General features: G+C 37.6%; 1 protein-coding gene across 2 annotated transcripts in view; it reads left to right on the top strand.

The window, feature by feature from the left end:
- The window catches only part of Ibtk (inhibitor of Bruton tyrosine kinase), a 62320-nt gene that overhangs the window by 17924 nt on the left and 22431 nt on the right, over positions 1-21965 (top strand). Inside the window, exons 7-20 of one of the 2 annotated variants that reach the window (XM_028875493.1) lie at positions 601-718; positions 807-987; positions 2766-2889; positions 5000-5177; positions 6850-7024; positions 8025-8627; positions 9318-9404; positions 10178-10260; positions 10340-10377; positions 10832-10928; positions 13261-13362; positions 15623-15740; positions 18338-18398; positions 19399-19520. In XM_028875493.1, the coding sequence (XP_028731326.1) occupies positions 601-718; positions 807-987; positions 2766-2889; positions 5000-5177; positions 6850-7024; positions 8025-8627; positions 9318-9404; positions 10178-10260; positions 10340-10377; positions 10832-10928; positions 13261-13362; positions 15623-15740; positions 18338-18398; positions 19399-19520 (2087 nt within the window). Of the gene's footprint in view, positions 1-600; positions 719-806; positions 988-2765; positions 2890-4999; positions 5178-6846; positions 7025-8024; positions 8628-9317; positions 9405-10177; positions 10261-10339; positions 10378-10831; positions 10929-13260; positions 13363-15622; positions 15741-18337; positions 18399-19398; positions 19521-21965 lie in introns of both variants that reach the window. The other variant, XM_028875492.1, reaches the window with a different exon arrangement.

Genomic DNA, 21965 nt, shown 5'->3' with positions numbered 1-21965 from the left:
AACTTGTGGGTATTTAGTTTTGTGGAGTTCTTTAGGAGCAGTGAATGGATTGCACTCCTCTTTTATTGTCATTATATGGCCACCTTGGAATCCTAGGTTGATAGGGAAGCTTCGATTTCCCAGGGATCACACGGCAGTATTTGAAGACAGTTTCAGCAGGAGTGGGATGGTGGTGCTAATGATAGCTAGCTAGTGGGTGGAGTCCAGGTATGCATAAGACAGTCCTTCGTGAGAGAAGATCATCTGTGCCAAAATGTCAAGCGTGTTACCATTGTGAGATCCTGGATTTGGTAGATTAGAAATCACTGTATATATTTTTTTAAGAATGATTATTTTGTAAATGTTTACTATTACCAAAATTGTAATGATTTGAGTTTTATACAATGCTGGTTTAGTTTGTTAAATCTGATAACTGAAATTGGCTTCATCAATGTATTCTGCTGATCTGGGTTTTGGTGTGATGGGGAGATGTGGTCGTGGTTGAGAAGACAGTGGTTGTGAGGAGGATGTTTATTACCTGGTGGACTGTATCTTAGAGAAGATTGCACTAGATTTTAGATCCGTAGTCAGCTGCAGAGTCTTACTTCTCATTTTGAATAGATACAGGCAAAATACCTGAAAGGAAAGACTGTCATTGGAGTAGCTGCAGGCAGGTTTCATACGGTGCTGTGGACTCGAGAAGCCGTTTACACACTGGGACTGAATGGTGGACAACTGGGTAAGAAATTTTTCATGGCAGTATCTAAAAGCTACAGTCTGATCTTAGAATAGGTATTTATGGTTTGCTTCTTTGTGTAAATTTTTAGGTCACTTACTGGATCCCAATGGAGAAAAGTGTGTCACTGCCCCTCGTCAAGTCTCTGCCCTTCATCATAAGGATATCACTATGTCTTTGGTAGCCGCAAGCGATGGCGCCACTGTCTGTGTTACCACAAGGGGAGACATTTACTTACTTGCAGACTATCAGTGCAAGAAGATGGCCACTAAGTAGGTATATTTCTGAAAAAGAAGCCTGTCATTCTAAGAACTGATTTTAGATCTGCTCACCAGCATGCTGTGCTTCACAAGAAGACAGAAGGGAAGGGAAAATTAAGCATTGTTTTCTTTGATGACTTTTTTTTTTTTTTTTTTTTGGACAAGAATCTAGTAGACATATAAAAGTTCTGTTTGCAAGTTGTAGAATACCGTTTTTGAATCATATTTAACATAAGCTGTGCCCCACAAGGTTTAGTTTCCTTTTTAATGTATCTGGTACACAGAACTAGACTAATCCTCATTCTTGCTTTCTGTCAGGGTCACTGTTTCATCTGTGGACTTTACTGTCTTATCCACTGTTTATTAAAACAGTTGTTTGCCATAAGCGCTCTTTCCAGGCTCGCTCTTTACATCTGACTGGTGTGCTGCTTATCCTGGTACACTGTACTTGTTGTGGTTACCATGCTGCAGTAACGTGCACTAAACTAGCTGTTACCTGGGATATCAAAGGACACAGAATCCAATTTAGGTTTGGGTGCCCATGCCAGCTGTAGCCTTCTGCCTCTCACTTACCACGTGTCTCACCTGTGATTTTGTTTAGAGTGATGCAAAGGGCAGGTGTTTAAAAATAATTGGGAAGTAATCTTGTGTTCCTGATACATTATGGTCTTTAGTCATTTACAAATTCATATCTGATTTGACAGTGGTGTATTGTTTAGGTCCTTCCAAAGTATTCACCTTTTGTAGAAAATGTTTTTCGTTTCAGACTGATATTTAAGAGCAATATTTGAGCAATGTTTCATTCTATCATATTTCATTAAAGTAGGGAATACAAGTGTGGAAATAATTTTTGCACAACTATGACTGATACCTGGAAAATATAACTTAGCTCTTGGGAACACAGAGATTTAAATTTGAGTGCAGCGAACATGTTCTTACTTATGCATGAAGGTGATGATGCGATGGTGACTTCTTCAGGTTGTTAAGACGTCAGGTTACCACGGAAACTTCCCTGTCTGACATTGATTGTAGGTTGCATTTTAGTTTCAGAATTATGGAAATGTGATCACATGTGTTTCTTAGAACCATTTAAATAGATGTGAGTTGACTTGTAGAATGTTAAGTTGTAGTTTTTAATTCACATTTATAAAACATTTTAAAGTTACCCCTGAACACATGAAGTTGTTTAAATATACCTCCCTTCCAAATTTTCACTAAGAAATTGTTCTGATACAGATTAAATTACTACATTGTAACTTTGAAAATACTGTGTTTTCAAAGCAAGTAAACTTTCTGAGAGGTAAGACAGTTGTAGAGGAGCAGTGGGCAGGCTCTGCCCTGTGTTTTGTACATCAGACACGCAGAAAAACAAATGTGTGGCCAATGGGTGCGGTATTAGCCGAGGCGATGACCTTCATGGGATGTGTGGTTAGGATTAGCCTTATTGAAGCATTTCTATTTTTATTTTTAATATTTTTTTTTTTCTGTTAAGATATGGGCATACTTAGGAGCTGATAGCCTTCCAGTGAATGAAACTCCAAGTGAATGTGTACCTAGGCAGGAGGGGTTTGGGAACCCATGGTGTGAGTAGAGACTCTGAGAGGTATGACATGCTGTAGGAAGAAGACTGACATGCTGTAGGAAGAAGGAACTGCCGGGGAGGGACTGCAGTGAGGAGAGCTGGACTCTTCCTCCTTTCCTCGACAGTTATTGTTTGAATTATTATTTCTATAAAATAAAGCGTGTGTGTTTTAGAGAATGCTAATTTATGATTTTTTTTTTTCACTCAGACAACTAAACTTGAAAAAGGTTCTTGTATCTGGAGGTTGTATGGAATACAAGGTTGATCCAGAACACTTGACAGAAAATGGGGGCCAGAAAATATGCATCCTTGCTATGGATGGAGCCGGAAGGGTGAGTATACATTATGTTAAAGACTAGTAAGGTGCTCTGTATAGAGGTGATAATGTGAAGTGTAGTGCCTGGTTTTTGATGGTTGCTACTGATGCTCCTTCCCTTCTTGACATCCAAGTGAGGAGCCAGGGTTCCAGAGACACCCAGGACTGTCTCTAACCCAATGGTGCCAGTACTGTTGCTAAACTGTAGCCTAAAGCTTCATTTCCTCTTCTTAAAATAAAAAACAAGTAATTTGAATTATTTGGAATGTAAACCGAGTATCCGTAAACAGAGTTGAAAGGTGTAGATAGAAGATAATGTCATATAGTTATTTTTATAACAGTAAACAGGCAATATATTACACATTTAGGCCATAGTTGTAAAGATTGTCCCCAATTATAGTTAAATATCAATGTATATATTATATATGTATGTAGAGATTATGATACCCTTTATTCTATTACATATATAAATAATGTGCTTCTAGGTCTTATCTCTTAACTGTAATTTTCATCCCTTTTACAAGTGTATCAATGCATTTCTCTAATAGAATTGCCAATTTTAGATGTTTTTAATTTTTAAATTATGTGTATGAGCACATGCTGTGGTGCACTTCTATGGAGGTCAGAGGAAAAGTTTGGGGAACTCCTTCTCTCTTTATACTATGTAAGCCCTGTGTATTGAACGCAGGTCATCAGACTTGGCAGCAAGCATTTTTAACTGGTAACCCATTTTACCAGCCCTACCTAAAATATTTAATTATATATTTAAGGAAATGCTTAATATAGGTTCATAATTATATTTTAAATTATAAATATTTTAAATTTTAAATAGTATTATAAAGTTTAAATATATTTAAATTTAATATCATATCTAACTTTCATATATTAGTAATATTGATAAAATTACACACTGGTTAAGAAAACAGTTTTCTTCTGATAAAATAATGACATGATAAGATATTTTGTGAGGTTTAAATAATGATATGAAGCCTCACATTTTAAAAGTTGAATAATCACATCTGGACATGTTGTCAGTACTACAGAGTGCCCCTTCCCTCCTCATGGGCCATCATAGACTTTAGAAAGGAGGCACAGGAGTGCTTTCCTATAATCCTAGCATGCTGGAGGCTGAGGCAGGAAGGTTGTGAGCTGAGTCCATGCTGGCTGCGTTGGAAGATGCAGTGCAGCCTGGGGTTTAGAAAACCCTGCTTCAGCCCCATCCATCAAAGATAACTGGCTACAAGATGTAATTGCAAAGCTCCACCTGCTGGTGTGTTTATAGGCACAAGTTACAGCCATTATTTTCAAAAATTGATTATGGGGAGTCAGACTTTGGAAATGATCAATTTTAACTGGGTATGGTGGAACACTCTTTAATCCCAGTAGTTAGGACAGTGAGACTAGGATTCATGAATTCTTAGTCTAGCCTGGGCTGTAGAGTAGGCGCTGGGCTTAAAACAAGTCAACAGCCCCTCCTCCTCTGTCAGCAGTTTGAACGTAGAACGTGCCGGTGACCAGACAAAGGTGGCCTCCGTAGCTGAAGTTGTGCAGGACAGCCCAGCACCCTCCTGTTGCGTCCTCTACCTCAGCACCACTCCCTGTCCTGTTCCCAGGACTACTAGGAGTCGCTGAACTGGGGTGACTTCTTCATCTAAGACTTTGTTTACTTATACAATGAAGTATGTCTTCTTTTTGGATTGAGTTTGGTAATTACCTCACATTGAAGTGTTGGCTCTAACATTTTAGTATGCTATAATACCCCAGCAGGACTGTTTGCCCCAAGCAAGTCATATGGAAAACAGCTTCTCCTAGGGGGAGTGCCATGGAAACACATTTAATACTTCATGGTGCTTAATCTGCTTCCTGAAAGATGTAATTCTCCAACATCATCTTGATTTCTTGTAGCATCTCTCTCTCTCTCTCTCTCTCTCTGTGTTTAACATTTACTTAATTATTCTATGTGCATTGGTGTTTTGCCTGCAGCTATCTCTTTTTTCTGTGGAAGAATAATCATCGAAACACACAAGTTCAGACTTTTATTTTGACAGCACTCTTTTTAAATTCCGATTTTGCTTTTCCTGCTGCTGTGTCACTTTATATTGTGCTGTGGTTTGGTTTCGTTTTAGGTGTTCTGCTGGAGATCACTTAGCAGCTCTCTGAAGCAGTGCCGATGGGCCTATCCACGCCAGGTGTCAATCTCCGATATTGCTTTAAATAGAAATGAAATTCTGTTTGTCACACAGGATGGGGAAGGATTTAAAGGGAAATGGTTTGAAGACAAAAGAAAGAATTCTGAAAAGAAAGGTCAGTTTGTATGATTGTACTTAAGAACTCTAGTCAGCTATTAATGTGACGGAACTGCTAGGTTTACCCCTAAGCATTGTGTATTTGCCTTTGTGATTAGTTCAGTATTTATCTCCTGTAGATAGAAGGTCACTCATGGTATAGGGCATAGGTATTCCTCTATATTGTTAGTATTTAATGTATTCTCTGGCACATCGTGGTCCTTCATTATATCCTCCTGAACCAATAAATTAATTGTTACAGACTTACAGTATATCTTAAAAACATTTATGATTGCTTCAAGCATTATAGACTCTTCAAAATTATAAAACGTAAAAGGAATTTTACATAATATTGATTTATTGTGTTTTATTTCTTTATAGATGACTCATGTCTGTAAACATGCAAGGTTTGTTGACTGTGTGGTAGACACAGGTCAGCATTTTAATGATATAACAATGTGGGAGATGAGCCCCTTGTTACCAGGCATCATAGCTTATAGAGCCAAGAGACACATTTGATTTAAAAGTTCCCTGAGACAGATAACTAATGTAATGTGTACGTGAGTTTCGTAGGAGCATAGGGATGGGAATAACAGTGTTGGAGGAAGCATAGTAAAGTCCAGGAGACTGGAATAGACTCCATTTGAAAGGTAACTGGAGCACAGGTCTGTCGTGTAAGAAGATTTGCGAGTCTTGAGTTTTACATCACTCTTTGGTGGTCTGATAGAATTCATGGTCTCATGCACCCTCAGTTGCACTTCAGTGGTTTCACCCCATGCCCCTTCCTGTACATCTATAGTTACCAAGTTGTGCTACTCCTATCTTAAATGTGTTTTTGAAAATTCCTCCTTTCTCCTCTCCTGATTGACTACTACAGTCCCAATCTATATAATCTTTTTTATTATTTCTGTGTGTGGAATTAAAGTAATAGAGTCTTTGTGTATATTCTCTGATTTAAAACCTTTTTGTGTTGCAGCCAGAATAATTTCTTTGTAAGTGCCATGTCTACATGGAAACATTTTAATTTTTTTTTTTTTTCCCCGAGACAGGGTTTCTCTTGTGTAGCTTTGCGCCTTTCCTGGAACTCACTTGGTAGCCCAGGCTGGCCTCGAACTCACAGAGATCCGCCTGCCTCTGCCTCCCGAGTGCTGGGATTAAAGGCGTGCGCCACCACCGCCCGGCAATATTTTGTTTTTATAGACTGAATTTGACTAGTTATTTCTCTGAGGTATGATTTCCTTACTAGATTGGACTATTGAGGGTAGGGCATTTCCGTCCTGCTGACTCTTGATTGCCCTTTATTGGTGATCACTGAATCTCAGTAGCACAGTGTGGTCATTGGGGTGTCTCCTCAGAGCCTGCAGAGAAAGGAGGGAGCTTGTGGTGACACTTAGGGTCATAAACAGCTAATATGGATACAGCTACCAGTGTGAAAGGTGACTTTGGCTACAGTGTGGAAGGTGTTTATTGGGAGAAGAGATTGTGGCTAACACTGAAAGTTCTCTGTATGTATCGAAAGTACGCAGCACCGAATCTGTGTTGAAGATGGAGAGGTTCTAAATTCTTCAGAAGGACTTCATGTGTACTTTTATATTTTTCACATCATTTTTTATTCCAGTTGCTCCTAAGTCTTTTCAATAATTCCATTGCAGCCTTGATTAATGATAGTTCATTTATTTTCTTTTTAGCAGACATTTTACCAAACCTACATCATTCCTCATCAGATGTGTCTTGTGTCTCTGATACAAATAGTGTGTATGAAAGGATTCGACTTGAGAAACTTCCTTTTGCCCATAGAGCTGTTAGTGTCAGCACAGATGCAAGTGGGTGCAACTTTGCAATCCTACAGTCAGACCCTAAAACAAGGTATAATTGTCTTTAATACATTCTATTTTTAGAAGGAATAATCACTAGACCTTCTTCTGTTTTCAGTAGCTCCTGATGCAAATTAGATTGAGGAGCTGTTACCGAGATCTAGAGACCTTCAAAAATGAGTGCGTTACAAGGGCGATCAGAAACGAGTGTTTGTTACACTGGGGATAGTAGTGTGTGTTCCCCTACTTTACAACCTGATTTTGAAAACATTCAAGAAAAACACACTTGCCTCCATAGGGGCTGTCTTTAGTACATGTTAGACTTGGGGTTCTCAGATTCTGAAGAATGGATTATAAATATTTCTTAGGTAGTATAAAAATTTCTGACTCTTAAATGTGATAATTGACAAAAAAGAGGTGGTGTGGTCACATGTTGGGTAGAATCCCAGTGAACATGTTCTAACTACATTAGTAAAGAGAGAAGATAAACATCAGGGGCATTTTTGAAGAGGGAGGAGGGCATGGAAGCCAGGTGATGATCCATTCTGGTTTGCCCAGGTTAACAGTTTAGCACTGAAAATGTCCTAAGCTGGGAACGCCCCAGTCCAAGGCAAAGCAAGAGCATCAATCTCCTTCCTTGGTAGAGTGAAATGTAGATGAACAGATTGTAATTATAGGAATACAACATTCAGGGTTTAGAATGATTGTATATATATTTTTACTTGAATGAGTAACCATTCTTGATCTGTGATCTTATTTGTTTAGTTCCTGTTTTTTCTTCACTTGTAAAATAAGTCATGTATAAAAGGAAAAACTTCGGAACTTTTCTTATTTTTATTGTTTTCAGTTATGTTGTTTAAACATTATATAAAAACAAATAGAAAAACATTAAAGGGTAATAGAGTATTTAACATTTTTTAGGTGATATTCTTATATTTAGAAAACACCAGAACATTTCAAAGTTTAAGTAAACTGTTTCTTTTCAAGGGAATCAGCTTGGGATCCATTGTCTTGTTTCTTCAATGTAGTAATTATCTTTGTTTCATTTCCAGCCTTTATGAAATTCCAGTTGTGTCTTCTTCGTCCTTTTTTGAAGAGTTTGGCAAGCTCCTGAGGGAAACAGATGAAATGGATAACATCCACGATGTGACATTTCAAGTTGGCAATAGACTCTTCCCTGCTCATAAATACGTTTTAGCAGTGCGCTCTGACTTCTTCCAGAAATTGTTTCTTTCAGATGGCACTCCTTTAGAACTGACAGATGTGTACCGGAAGGACGAAGATGCTGCAGGGTGCCATCTCTTTGTGGTGGAGAAAGTTCATCCCGACTTGTTCGAATACCTCTTACAGTTCATGTATACAGATACCTGTGACTTCTTAACTCATGGCTTCAAACCCAGAATACTCGTGAACAAAAACCCAGAAGACTGCAAGGGGTCCCCAGATTCTCATATGAATAAGAAGAATTGCCCTGCAGATGATAACCAGAAGGCAGCATTTGAGGTTTATAAAAGCAACCAAGCTCATACAGTTAGTGAAAGGCAGAAAAGCAAACACAAATCTTCCAAAAAGGGAAAAGGTGTTGGGGAAGATGATCCTGTAAGAATGTTGCAAAATGTTGCAAAGAAATTTGGCCTCAGTAATTTGAGTAGCAGGTATGTTCCTCATCCTCTGCTTACCTCATTCAGTCCTCCTGTGAAGTATTTGTTGCCTTTTCTTTCTTTCCTTACACTCCCCTCTCTGCCTTCTCTTTTCCTTCTGTCTTTGGGAGAGAGGGACTGCTGTTTTCTGGTAGTTACCACGTAGGGACTTTTCATTTGAAATGAAAGAACAGAAAGGTTGCTGGTGGCTTCCAGGTGCTATGCCCTGAGTGTGTGCTGGAAAGATCTTGGGTGTCAGAAAGACCTACACATTGTGTGCTTTGTCTCAGACCTCAGATTCTCAGGATGTAAAGTCCTGTGTTGTTGATAAAGACGTGTCTCATGGCACTTGTCACATTATGAACCAGCACTGATATGCTGTTTCTCTCACAGGCTTTCATATGAAGCTGCTTGTGCTGGAATAACCGTTGTCATGGATTTGGGGCAGGGAGGACTGTACTGTGATTCCTACTGGAAAGTACAGAAAGACTATGTTACAGCTTTGATTTGTCAGTAATGATATTAAGCACATTTTAAATTCAAATTAAGACTGATATATTATAGGTTGGAATGAAGTTTGTTGATACTTTCTAGGAGAATGACGTAGCTGTGTTGACTGTAAGCCTGACTGTTAGATTTTGTTGTGTGTTGGTCTTAGGAGAAGACTATATCCACCTGTTGTTAATTTACATTTTTCCTTGATAGGTTAGATGGAGTCAGATTTGAAAATGAAAAAATTAATGTTATTGCGAAGAAAACTGGTAATAAACTGAAGCTAAGTCAGAAAAAATGGTAAGTTAGTAAATGAGGATCAGCCTTGCATATTTAGGTGTTTGGCTCATTAGATGAAAGTGGAGCTGCTGGCAGCTGTCGTGAGGAGGGAGACCGCTCACCTCTGCTACTTCAGGGGCTGGGGAGCCACTGAGTCAGACAGAGCAACTGCTCAAGTCATTGCAGGAGATCATGCTTTCGGGTTTATGCAGATGAAGAGAGGGATTTCAATTTTCGCTTTTTCTTCAGTTGTGAATCTTACAAGTGGGGTTTTATGCAGACCTCATCTCTTTCAATCAGACTGTTTATGTATTTTCATTATGATTATGATTGTTTTGCTTAGTATGCCTTTTTTCAAAAATAAATAGACTATATACATTGTTAAAAGTTTTATGTTAGATACTTTGTAGGTGATAAATCTTGAAGAAAGAGATACTGAAAATTTCTAAGGATTACTTGGTGTGCAGCAGGTTGTTCAAAAAAGAGTTAAAGGGCTTGGAGTGTACCACCAACTGCTGCTAATACAAAAAGAAGTCCAGTGCAATAAAAGAGAAAATCAAACGGAAGCTTTTTAAGTGTTAATATTCAGTTCTCCTAAAAAAATTGAAGATGATTTGGCTGTTACTGTCTTTCCTGAGATAGTGAGAGATGAGGTGCATGTGTATCCATGAGTGTTTTTACTCTTGCCAGCATTTGACTAAGATTAAAGTTAAGCCAAATCCTTAGGCTTCTTTACCCCTATGTAAATAGGCAAGAAATTGATCTTTCTTTAAGTAAACTTTTTTTTTTTCCAGTTCATTTCTGTATGATGTTACCATGAAGTCTGTGGATGGGAAGGAATTCCCCTGTCATAAATGTGTGCTCTGTGCAAGACTTGGTAGGTGGCATCTTGTTAGCTGCTGGGTCCTTCATTTGGGTTCTGCTTCTCTGTTCTCACTGCACTGTTTTTCTTACAGAATATTTCCACAGCATGCTGAGCAGCTCATGGATTGAGGTAAGGTGTAAATAGAGAGTGTGTAGGCATCTCTGCATACCTGGGGTTAGGGGGTTAGACACTAAGACGTTCAGAATTGGGACGTGGTATTTTGGATTAGTTCTTTATTTCTGTGTTACCTTATGTGTGTTCAAGTTTGCTAGAAAATTCCAACATTTGGAAGTTAAAATTATTGCCATAAAGCTGCTTAAAAATCACAGTCTCACCACCATTATTGAGACACACATGAGGACTGTCGTTGTGTATCTTGTTTTCTGAATTTTCTATGTCCCTTTTTTATGTTATATTTTAAAATTAAGCATCTTAATTTTAGATTTGTATTTTATAAATTCTTCCAAGGGTCCTTTGTATTATTTTCTGTCCAGAGTTAGTTTCATAGTACTAACTCAGCCTAGAGTATGGTAGTATTTTGTTTTTCAGGTTAATCTGTTTGTTTTGTCTTGTATGCTCATAGGCCTCCAGTTGTGCAGCTCTGGAAATGCCAATACAGTCTGAGATTCTGAAAGTTATTCTGGACTACCTCTATACTGATGAAGCTGTGGTGATAAAAGGTACTAACATCATAGGAGAGTGATGGAATCAACAGGAATCAGTTTCCTCTTGTGCTGTCTTTAGAGGTTTAATTTTAAATGTAACAGATTATTATATAGTAATCAGCAAAAAAATTACATTTTCATCGCCCTGAATCATTTTAGAATTGTGTGTCATGGTTGAAATTAGTGTTAGAACTTTCATCTCTAGCTACCTCTGTGTTAAGATTGGTGAATACAAGAAGTATAATTTTTGACCAATTCTCTATGAAATTTCCTCTTTCTAATAATGTGTCAGCAGTGAAGCAGACTCAAAGGGCGTTTGTGAAGGAAGTGGTTTGTGCACATTGTCAAGCAGAACTCACGATTCGATTGTGGGTCTGATTTGCTGCAGTTCTTCTGAATAACGTTTGTGGGGTTCATTGTGCCATTAGTTTTTAGGCACAGATGTACATTGAAGAATTTTTAAAGTGAAAAGACCCTCTTTGCAAGAAGTGAGAGTCGAGCGGAGGAGAATCAAACTGTGTTAAGAGACAAGTGTCTGTAGCAGGGACAGAACCCCAGTCTGCAGGAGGAAGTCTGGGTGGTCTTTGTTGTGATGTGTTCGACCGAGGGTGAGATTCAGAAGATTTGTGTACCTGATATGTAACTTCGACTTTAAAACACATATTTGTTATTTATATATTTGAAATGAATAGTATATTTTAAAAAGAAATGTGTATATATTTCTTTTTAAAAATCGAGATATTCACATCAAATAAATTGCACATTTCTAAAGTACATATCTGTTGTTATAATTTAAAATTGTGCCCTTGTCACCATTGTCAAATTGTACAGTATTTTCACCTGTAGATTAATGTGAGAAAGCTGCCATTTTAGCAGTAACCTGAGTATAGGGCATTGGGTGTGCAACCATAGTTTTAATCTGTTGATTTTTGTGTATAGGTTTTGCAGTTACTTCCTTTGTCAAAATAATTGTTCTCAGAATTCTTTTTGCCATTATTTTAAATGGAAATGTTTTTTGTCTTTATTTCTTTTTTAAAGTGTGTGTGTGTGTGTGTGTGTGTGTGTGTGTGTGTGTGTGTGTTGTATATGCAGGTGCCCCTAGAGGCCAGCTGAGGGTGTCGGATACCCTGGTGCTGGAGGTCAGGATAAATTACTGGAGTTGGTCTTCTCCTTCCACCCTGTGGGTCTTGGGAATTGAACTCAGGTTATCACACTTGGTGGCAAGTGGTTTAACCAAATCAGCCATTCTGCTAGCCCTTACTAGGTTTAGAAAAAGTGATTTTCTAATTTTCTAGTTTTAGGGGAGGTTTTTACTGTCAAAACAAACCTGTTTAATTCTAACTCAGTGTCAGTATTAGTCAAAAATGTATTTTATAGCCCCCTTTCCACCTACTTCGTTCTGTTGTCATTATGTCTTTATAGAAATTGTATGCTCATCATCATAGTCTATTATTGATGTGTACATTTTTTTTAAAAAAAATGTGTCATCAAGGAAAAAAATATATTTCTACCATCGTTGTTTGGGGTGTAGTTATGTTTATGATATTTTGTCTTTATAATTTAATTAAAAGTTTTTTATTCTTGAAATTTTTATACATGTATACAATGAAATATAATCATATTCAGTCCTGCTTCTCCCTCCAACTCCTCCTATGTATCTCCAACTTTTTTGCCTCCCAACTTCCTTTTCTTTTTTCTTACTTATTTATTTTTGATAGACCACTAAGTATAGTTAGTGCTCCCCATATGTATGGCTCTGTGGCCCTGCACTGGAGAATGGGCAACTTGACTCTTTATTTGTTAGTCTAGGAATATTTCTTGATGAAATGGGAAAATGTAGACAAGTCAGACATGCTAGTAGCCTTTTACACTGAAATAGTCACTTCATATTCATCATTTTATGGTCCCATGGTGAGAATGTATGAGCCACGTATGGTTAGTGGTTAATGTCAACTTAATAGAACGTAGAATTAACTGGGAGGGGGATTGTGCCCGCCAAGGATTGTCCTAAATATGGCAGTGGAGATAGGAAGACCATTAACTAGGGTGGAAGAGCCATCCCCTGGACTGGGGTCCTGGATTGTCTGAAGAGAAAAGGGGGCTGAGCAGGAGCATGCATCCTTTACTTTCTTCTCACTGGGGTTCTTATCATAGTGATAGGAAGAGAATTTTCAATACCAAGGCATTTTTAGGGGCTTTTTTTCTAGTTGTCCACCTGAAAGGTGCAGATAATTTGATGTGTTTCATAAGCCTCTGTACCTTGATGTCTTAACTTTGTTTTTTACTAGTTAAAATGGTTACAGAATAACAGTAATCTTTTCCTTTTTCTTTTTCTTTTTCTTGTTAGAGTCTCAAAATGTGGATTTTATTTGTAGTGTTCTTGTAGTGGCTGATCAGCTTCTCATAACTAGATTAAAGGAGGTTTGTGAAGGAGCATTGACTGAAAAACGTGAGTAATTGGAATTAGAGTACTATGTTGTTTTCAGATTGATCTAGTGTACTTTATTGTATTAGCTTTATTTTTCCATTATGGTGAAACACCGTTGCTATGTGTGTGTGCTTTTAAAAAAAGTCAAGATGGTGACACACACCTTCAGTCCTAGCACTTGGGAGGCAGAGGCAGTTGTATCTTTTTGAGTTTAAATCCAGTCTGGTCTATACAGAGTTCCAGGCTAGAGCTCCTAATCTATATAGAGAGTTCCAGAGCTACATAGTAAGACTGCCTCAAAAGCAAACAAAAAACAAAGAAAGGGCAAGACATTTAGATTATTACATGCCATCATTTGTAAACACATTCTTTCCTTAGAAATAATTGAAAACATACACACCTTAGGTTTAGAAAATATTTTTATTAACATGCTGTGAAACCATAAGTGATGACAGTGATATCCAGTCTATTTGGGATTTCAATGGTGAAGGTTTGAAAGCAGGCTGTTACCGTTAGCCTGGTCTTGATCGCTTGTTTCTCTTTTTTAACCAACTCATTTTCTGTTTGCTGTAAATTTTATATACTTCTCCCCTTACCTTATCTCAACAAAATCAATGGACTTTTTTCATTTTAGAAATGAAATATTAATTTTTATTTATGGTTTCGCTGTTGTACCTGCTTCTTCAAGTTGTAGAAATGACTTAGCCGTGCAGGCCATGCGTTTTCCATTTGCCCACTGTTTGGTTCTTACTGTGTTGAGCTCAGTGTTACTGATCCTTTCAGTACCATAGTGGTCTTGAAATGCCCTTTTTCCTTTCTTCAATTAGACAATTTTGTTTATTCTATTATGAAAGTTGCAGTTTTCATAATCTGATATGCAAACTTTTAGGCCAGTTTTATATGTTTTAGTTCATGGCTGCTTTGGGAAATAAGGAAGAAGTTCTGCTAATTTTTTTTTTTTGATTTTGGTAGGAGCTTGCCAGGCTCTCTCATCTTTTTGAGTGTTGTGGGCTGTCTTCTTGATTAGTAATAGGCAAGTATCCCTGAATTTCTTTCCATAGGCAAGAAAAGATGCTACAGTAAAGGACTTCCTGTGGCGTAGATGTACCGTATGTACCTAGGTACTCTCATTGACTCAGTGGTCTCTGTTGACCTCCTGGGATGTTCCTTCCTAGTCTTAGCTGCACAGTTGATTTTACTGATAGGTAAATTCCTAGCAGAAGGGTTCCATGGAAGCCTGTCTAGTCATTGCACACATCATTTCCAGCTAAACAGTTCAAGGAAAGCTTTTGTGTGATCTGCTTTTGTTTTGTGAGATGATTTCATCAGTTGCAGTGTTAACTTAGTCAGAGGGAGACAGACTGTTATTGACTGTGATTGTAGCTTTTGACAGTTTAGGGGAGAAAGAAAAAAGAAATGGGAGAAGACAGACTAAAAATCTGCCATATTCTTCTGTTGGCTGGAACTCAGTATAAGTAAGAAGATGAGAGTTTTAGGTAGCTGGAGTTACAAGCAGGTGGAATATTCTTGGAGGGTTTCGAGCAAAACGCATTTCACATAGATAGAACATTACTAAACATTAGTAATCCTAAGCTCTTGTATAGTTTATGCAGTGGCATGGACAATACTACAGTAAGATTTAGTTATATTTCATATATACAGATTAGTCAACATTTAGAATTAGCTTGACAGTTTCTCCTAGACTTAATGCCTGTTTTGGTTTGTAGTTGTTGGTTCCGAGACAAGATCTTACTATGTAGCCCAGACTGGTGAATGCACAGAAGTCCTTCCTCGGCCTCTCGAGTGCTGGGATTGATTACAGGGTGTTCACTACTATGCCCAACTGTCTTTTTTAGTGTTATAGAAGACTGTTGTACTATGTGAATGAAAAGGAATGTTCACTGGTGAAAGTGAAGAATTCTCAAGGCTTTTGGGAGGAAGAATGGTAGTTGTTATATTTTTGGTTGTGAGCTATCCCTCCAGCCCAGAATGGTAGTTCTTATGTATATGCTTTCAGCTAACATGAATACCCTTATGTATTTTGTTTTCTAAAACTTTTGTGTGTGCAAGCTTATTTTTTCCCCTCAAAACCAATCAGTGAAAATTGCTTTAATATTGTAATGAAGCTCATTTCTGTATTCACTTCAGCATTCCTTTCTTTGTTTAGAGAACAGTTTTCTTGTTTTAAATGTTGAAATCTTGTAACTTTGGAAAAGCAAGTATTTCCCTTGCTAAAGTATGTCACTCTTCATCTAATTGTGCAAATCTCTTTTCTCTGTAGTTACCCTTAAGAATGCTGCTATGCTGCTGGAGTTTGCAGCGATGTACAATGCTCAGCAGTTGAAACTGTCTTGTTTACAGTTCATAGGGCTGAATATGGCAGCCATACTTGAAGCAAGGTTGGTTGAGTTCCTGTGCTGTATGATTTTTGCACAAGCAGATGTTTATATGTAAATAAAAGATGGACTTGGACTTTAAAAGTAAATAACGTATTTACTAAGATGGAAAGAATTTGACAAATGCTAAGGAGTCATTACTTTCAGAATTAGCGGGACTATGGAAACTTCCAGGGTTTCTAACAGTGATTTAAAAATTATTTTTTGTTGAGATAAGTTTTGGCTATGTGGCCTAGGGCAGCTTTACGGTCCTAATCATTAGGGTTATGTGTATATGGCCTGTTTACTTGTGAATTCTTTGTTTTTTGTTTTTAATGAAAAATTTTAAACCTTAAGAGGATAAAAATAAATGAGGCTACATTTGTGAGCAAAGATTTTTGGAATTGGAGCCTTTGGTGCCAGTTTGCATTTTAAGATACTTAAGATAATTTATCTTCTCCTTTGTTCTGTGTTTTGTTTCAGTAATAATAATAGTAGCTAATACTGCTTATTATATATGTAGTTTTATATTTTGTTTGAGTAGTTACAATAATTAGTATTTAGTGTTATATATATATGTATATATATATATATAATTTTTCTAAAAGTGTTACATAGACTAATTTTCACATACTTGTGAAATAGTTTTTCTTAATATCCTTGTACTGCAAATGAGAAGGTGTGGTGATGTTTTGTGTGTGATCTAACAAATAAAACCTGACGATCAGAGTGCAGAGCTAAGCCATTATTTAGCCATAGAGGACAGGCAGTGGTGGCACACACCTTTGATCCCAGCACTTGGGATCTCACGCCTTTTATCCCAGCACTAGGGAGGCAGAGACAGGAAGTGATACAGCTGGGTGGAGAGAGGAATGTAAGGCCACAGGGATAGGAGCTCAGTCTCTTTCAGGTTCAGGAGTTAGCGAGGTAAGAGGTGGTGGCTGTGGCTTGCTCTTTTGTCTCTCTGATCTTTCAGCATTTACCCCTATAGCTGACTCAAGGTTTTATTATTAAGTCCAATTAGGATTCGTGCTACAAGAAGGCTTGGAGAACTTTTGTCCTTTTTAATTTGGGAGGAAAGAAATGAGAAAATCTTGATCATTACAAATGATAACAATTGACATGGAGGTGCATGCCATTAATCTTAGCAATCTGAAGGCAGAGGCAGGTGGATCTTTGTGAGCTCAAGGCCAGCTTGGTCTACATAGCAGAGTCTAGGCCAGACAAGGCTATAGGGTGAGACTATGTATCAAAACAACAATAAAATGAATAAACAAAGCAAAACAAATAACAACTTAGCTACCCATTTTGCAAATTCAATATGATTTTTAATTAAACTAATTCTAAAACATTGAAATAAAGTGCTCTGCTGTTTTCTTGAGATGAATCACGAATGGTCTCAATCATGAGCTAGGACTGATTTAAAGAAAATTCTATTGCTATTTAAGAATTATTTTGTAATTTTTAAAATTAAAATAAAAATATATTAGAAGCTGGTTAGGATTCTGGACTTAATTTCATTTCTGACATTAGTGATTCTCTTGAGAGCAGGTTTATTATTCAGTGTTGTGAGATTAATCTCATTCAGTTTGTCAGATAAGATGCTACCAAAAAATAAAACATCAATTCTTTCAACACTGCTGTAATAGAAAATGCCATATCACATGGTTTTTCTGTTATAGTGAGACAGGTGTATCCTCTGAGCCACTTCAGGATAGCTCCTGCTGTGGTGATGTCTCTGAGTTATTTTATATGAGTAGACAAGTGTAACTTTGTATGTAAAGTTAACTGTTCTTAATCAGGTATGTGTTTGCTAAAAGTGAGAACAACATGTTCGGAAATATTAAGAAAAGGAGGGCTATATCAAATTTACTTAGCATTATAAGCTAATGTAAGTAATTATCCTACAAGTGTTGAAAACTGTTATGGTACAAATTTGAATATGAAAGTTGCTTTGTACTAGTTGTAGAAATAGCTTTTAAAAACAACAGTATATATGTGAATGCATACACATAACACTGTATATATAAAACAATATATACATATAAATGCACACACATAAAAATGGATGTAAACCTTGTTTTAAATTTTCATTGATGCCTAAAGTATCTTTTGGAACCTGTGAGACTTGAATTTATCTTGAATATAGTTGATGTAATCCATTTTTCATTTTATACTGGAAGATAAGACTCAGAAGCAAAGTAAGCTGTTCTTGGTCATGGAGGTAGTTGAGAGTAGTGATAATGTTAGGTAGAACCTTGATACTCTGATGCTTAAAGCAGTCTTCTATCATTACAGTACTCTTTACACAGTTAGACATTACAGTTTGCAGAAGAAGATTGAGAAATGAGGACTTGATATCATGTTACAGAAGAAAAGATCATGTTTATTCCCTTTCCAAAGACTTGCTTTAGTTTTATCAAGATATTTGTATAATGTGTTTGCTGGTTACCTGAAATCCATAACATATAACTATATGTATTTCCAGAAGTAGTTTTCATAGCTAGTGTATGTAAACTTGAAAATTACTTATTTGACAACTTGAAATAAGCGTACTTGAAAATCTTGATAGCTGCTAAGTCGTTTGAGTCTAAGCTAGAATTTTATTTCCTGTTTTTCAGGTCTCTTGATGTTTTAAGTGAGGACGTTTTGAAAGATCTTTCCACATTTTACCGAAAAATGGTAGTATTTTTGTTTTCTCAGTACAGTTTTTGTAAGCTAAGATATTACAGTAGTAGAATATTTTAAGGTGTGTCACTTTTGTTTATGTTGACTTTGTTTAACTCTGTGAGCTGTGTTACTGTGCCTGTCTAAAACACCTGATGGTCTAATAAAGAACTGGCTAATACCAAGGCAGGAGAATGGAGAGGCGGGGCTGGCAGTCAGAGAGAATATATAGAGGGAGAAATCTGGAAAGGGAGATCAAGAAGGAGCCAGAGAAGGGGAGGACATCGGGGGCCAGCCACCCAGCTCCACAACCAGCAAGCCAACGAGTAAGAGTAAGATTTACAGAAGTAAGAGAATGGTAAAAGCCCAGAGGCAAAAGGTAGACAGGATAATTTAAGATAAGGAAAGCTGCCTAGAAACTAAGCCAAGCTAAGGCTGGGCATTCATAAGTACCTCGTGTGTGATTCATTTGGTAGCTGGGTGGCGGGACCCCCCAAAAGGAGTAAAAAGCAAAAAACAACATATTACCTTTTAAAACAGGGTATTAGACCAGACACAATAGAATAATTTTATAACGAATGCAAATACATTATCTTTTAGAAATTAGAACATAAATTTTCTTTCAAGTCCCATAGATAAGTGTGAAAATCAAAACTGAAGACAATAAAATTAACACATCTCTTATAATTTCTTTGTAATAAAAATTGCTGTTTCAGAGTTTTAGTTACAAATGTCAGAACAGTACATACGGAGCATGGGTTCACATGACTCCTGAGAGATGGATCAGTCTGTACTTAATAAGAAAGCAGAGCTGCCTTTCAGCCCCCACCCCCAATGATTTTATATAAAATGCTTTTTATTGAATCTATTCAAAAAAATTTCCCCATTGTATTTGAGAGTCATTAGGCATCCTAGGCATTACCTAGTTAATGTTACCACCTGACAGTATAAGTGACACGTTATTAGTTTTTAAAAATCTTTACCAATTTTGTGTTTACTGTCTTTCATTCTGTAGATTCCAGCAATGGAGAGAAGAGTCATTACACCCTATCAAGATGGACCAGATATTAGCTACATGCAAGTAGATGATGGGGATGTCTTTTTTAAAGAAGAAATAAATATGGAACCAAATTACTCGTAAGCCCTGTTCTATTTTTTCTTTCCTTTTTCTTCTTCCTTACCTCATGGGACACCTGACACTTTATATTAACATTGGAATTATAAATTGAGAAGTTCTGATATAGGAAGTATGAATGTGCAGTTCAGTTTTGATATAATACAAAGTAGTTATACATGGCTGATATTTTAAATCTAAACTGTTTAACATGTAAGTATAAAAATACCGTAGCCTTCAGATAGACAGACAGGTTAGTCAAGTGCGTTTGTCTTAATGGCCTCCTCCAAACCTCCTGAAGTTATAGTAGACATTTGAAAAGGCATGCTGCTTGCCCTAGACAGGAAGAGCAGCAGAGGTGCCAGCGGGGGTCAGGAGATGCGGCTGCTATTGGCTGGAAAGTTGTGGCTCTGTAGTATTGACAGCACACAACTTGAAACAGTTCTGGAATGCTTGGCAGTTATGGCATCCCAGCTCGTGAGGATTAGGACAAGTAGATGCCATCCCTTCCTGAACCCATTCAGTCAGGTGACTGTCTCTCCTCCATCTTGTCGGAAGACTACAGGCTTGTACTCAGGAGGCATCCAGAGAGGAATGTGGCAGCCCTAGATGGGGTTATATTTTCTCAGGAGTCCTCTCTGTAGACCCAGATTACTTCAGTAGATGTTGACTACACTAGCTTTTTGCATTGTTAGCAAATCCCTGAGAAAAACCAATTAAAGGTGAAAAGGTTTGCTTTATCCTCCAGCTTCTGAGGTTTGTCCATGCGCCACTGGCTCCTTTGCTATAAGGCCGGAGGCAGAATGTCACAGCAGTGCCGGCGTGGCAGAGCAGAGCTGCTCACCTCATAAGGCCAAGGAGAGAGAAAACAAGGGACCAGGTCACAACACACTCTTCCCAGGAATGCTCCAGTGATCGATCGCGTTTCTCCAGCTAGGAACTTACTTCTGAATAGCACATTAAGATGTAAACTCATAAATTTGTTATTCCATTGATGAAATTGGACTCCTTATTATCCAAGTCTTTTCTTGTGACCCTGCTTTTGAGCCTTATTCCATCTGGGACCACTTTGAATATATGAGTCTGTGGGAGGACATTTCATATTCGACTCCAACAGTAATCCACAAAAATTGAGATTTGGGAGTCCATCACCAAAATGTGGGTCTAACCATTTTGACAACCTTTGCATAGAATAGATACCTAATTAGTATTTTAGGCTAATACCTTATTAGTATTTTAGGCTCACATCATAGAATTATCTGTGGGACAAATAACTTGGTAGGGTGAAGTCTTTGGGCATTGAGGTCATCTATGATAGACAAATAGCTATACTTCATTGAAAAACTATTCTTGAGTTCTAGAAGTGTTCTTTTAATTACTTTCTAAGCTTTTTTTCTGATGTTGTGATATTATTTTGGACAATAGAAGTTAAACATAACATCCTTAAGTGTATAACATATATGATATTAATATTATAAAATGCATTAACATTGAGTTAAATGATTCATATTAACTACCACAAAATGATATAGTCACAGCTGGCTTGTATGACTATAGTATATAATGAGATGTTAAATATTTCACTAAAATAAGACAGTTGTTGCACTCACAGATACCTACTTCCCTTTCCTGATTCATAGTACTTAATTCAAGCAATTAAACATTCACTCAGCTACTCTTAGAAAACCACCACAAGAGCTGAGGAGGTACTTCCATGGGAAAGAACACTGCTGCACAAGCATGAAGGTCTGAGGTGGGACCTCAGCCCATTGTTAAAACCCAGGTCTGGCCATAGTCCTAGAAGTCCAACAGCACTCAGAGTTTAGAGGCAGGAGCCTAGGTGTTAGTGTGAAGTAACACAAGCAAATATTGAGAGAGCTTGTCTCCAGGGAATCCAGTAGAAGGTGATGGAGCAGGACCCCTGATGACTTCACATTGTACAAACACGCATTCATCTCTCTCTCTCACACACACACTCATGCATGCACACATCAAATGTTTTTATTGGATGATTACAGTTAATGTAACTATGTACAGTGTTGTACTTTTTTTTTTTTTTTTTTTTTGGTGAAGGCTTTTTTATGAGGAGATGGGCAGGAGGCTCAGTCTTTGGCACAAGTTTTCCTTATCGTAGGCAGGATGCTGTTCACTTCTCACTTCCTCGTGGTACAGATGTACGTCCTCTTTCTTGTCTTGGTGAACTTGAGGGTCCCTTTGCCCTTGGAGTTCTGGAGCAGCTCTGTAGTATGCTACATATATGTGACTAGGCCCATATCTCAGATCAAGTCTTAGTGAACTTGGTGTTGTTGGGAAGTGCCTGTGGAAGTGAGTGGATCTCAAGCTGCTGCCATCACTTGGGAGCCCTTGTGGTGACTCCTGGAGATGTGGTGGCACGGAACTCTCAGTGCTGCTCTTTGTTGGCTATTGTGGCCAACATTGTGTTTTTTTTTTTAACTTTAACAGTAGTA

The sequence above is a fragment of the Peromyscus leucopus genome, chromosome 7 (genome assembly GCF_004664715.2).
Source record: "Peromyscus leucopus breed LL Stock chromosome 7, UCI_PerLeu_2.1, whole genome shotgun sequence".
Lineage (NCBI taxonomy): Eukaryota > Metazoa > Chordata > Mammalia > Rodentia > Cricetidae > Peromyscus > Peromyscus leucopus.
The sequence above is the reverse complement of the archived record's forward strand: the minus strand, read 5'-3'. Positions and strand labels throughout refer to the sequence as shown.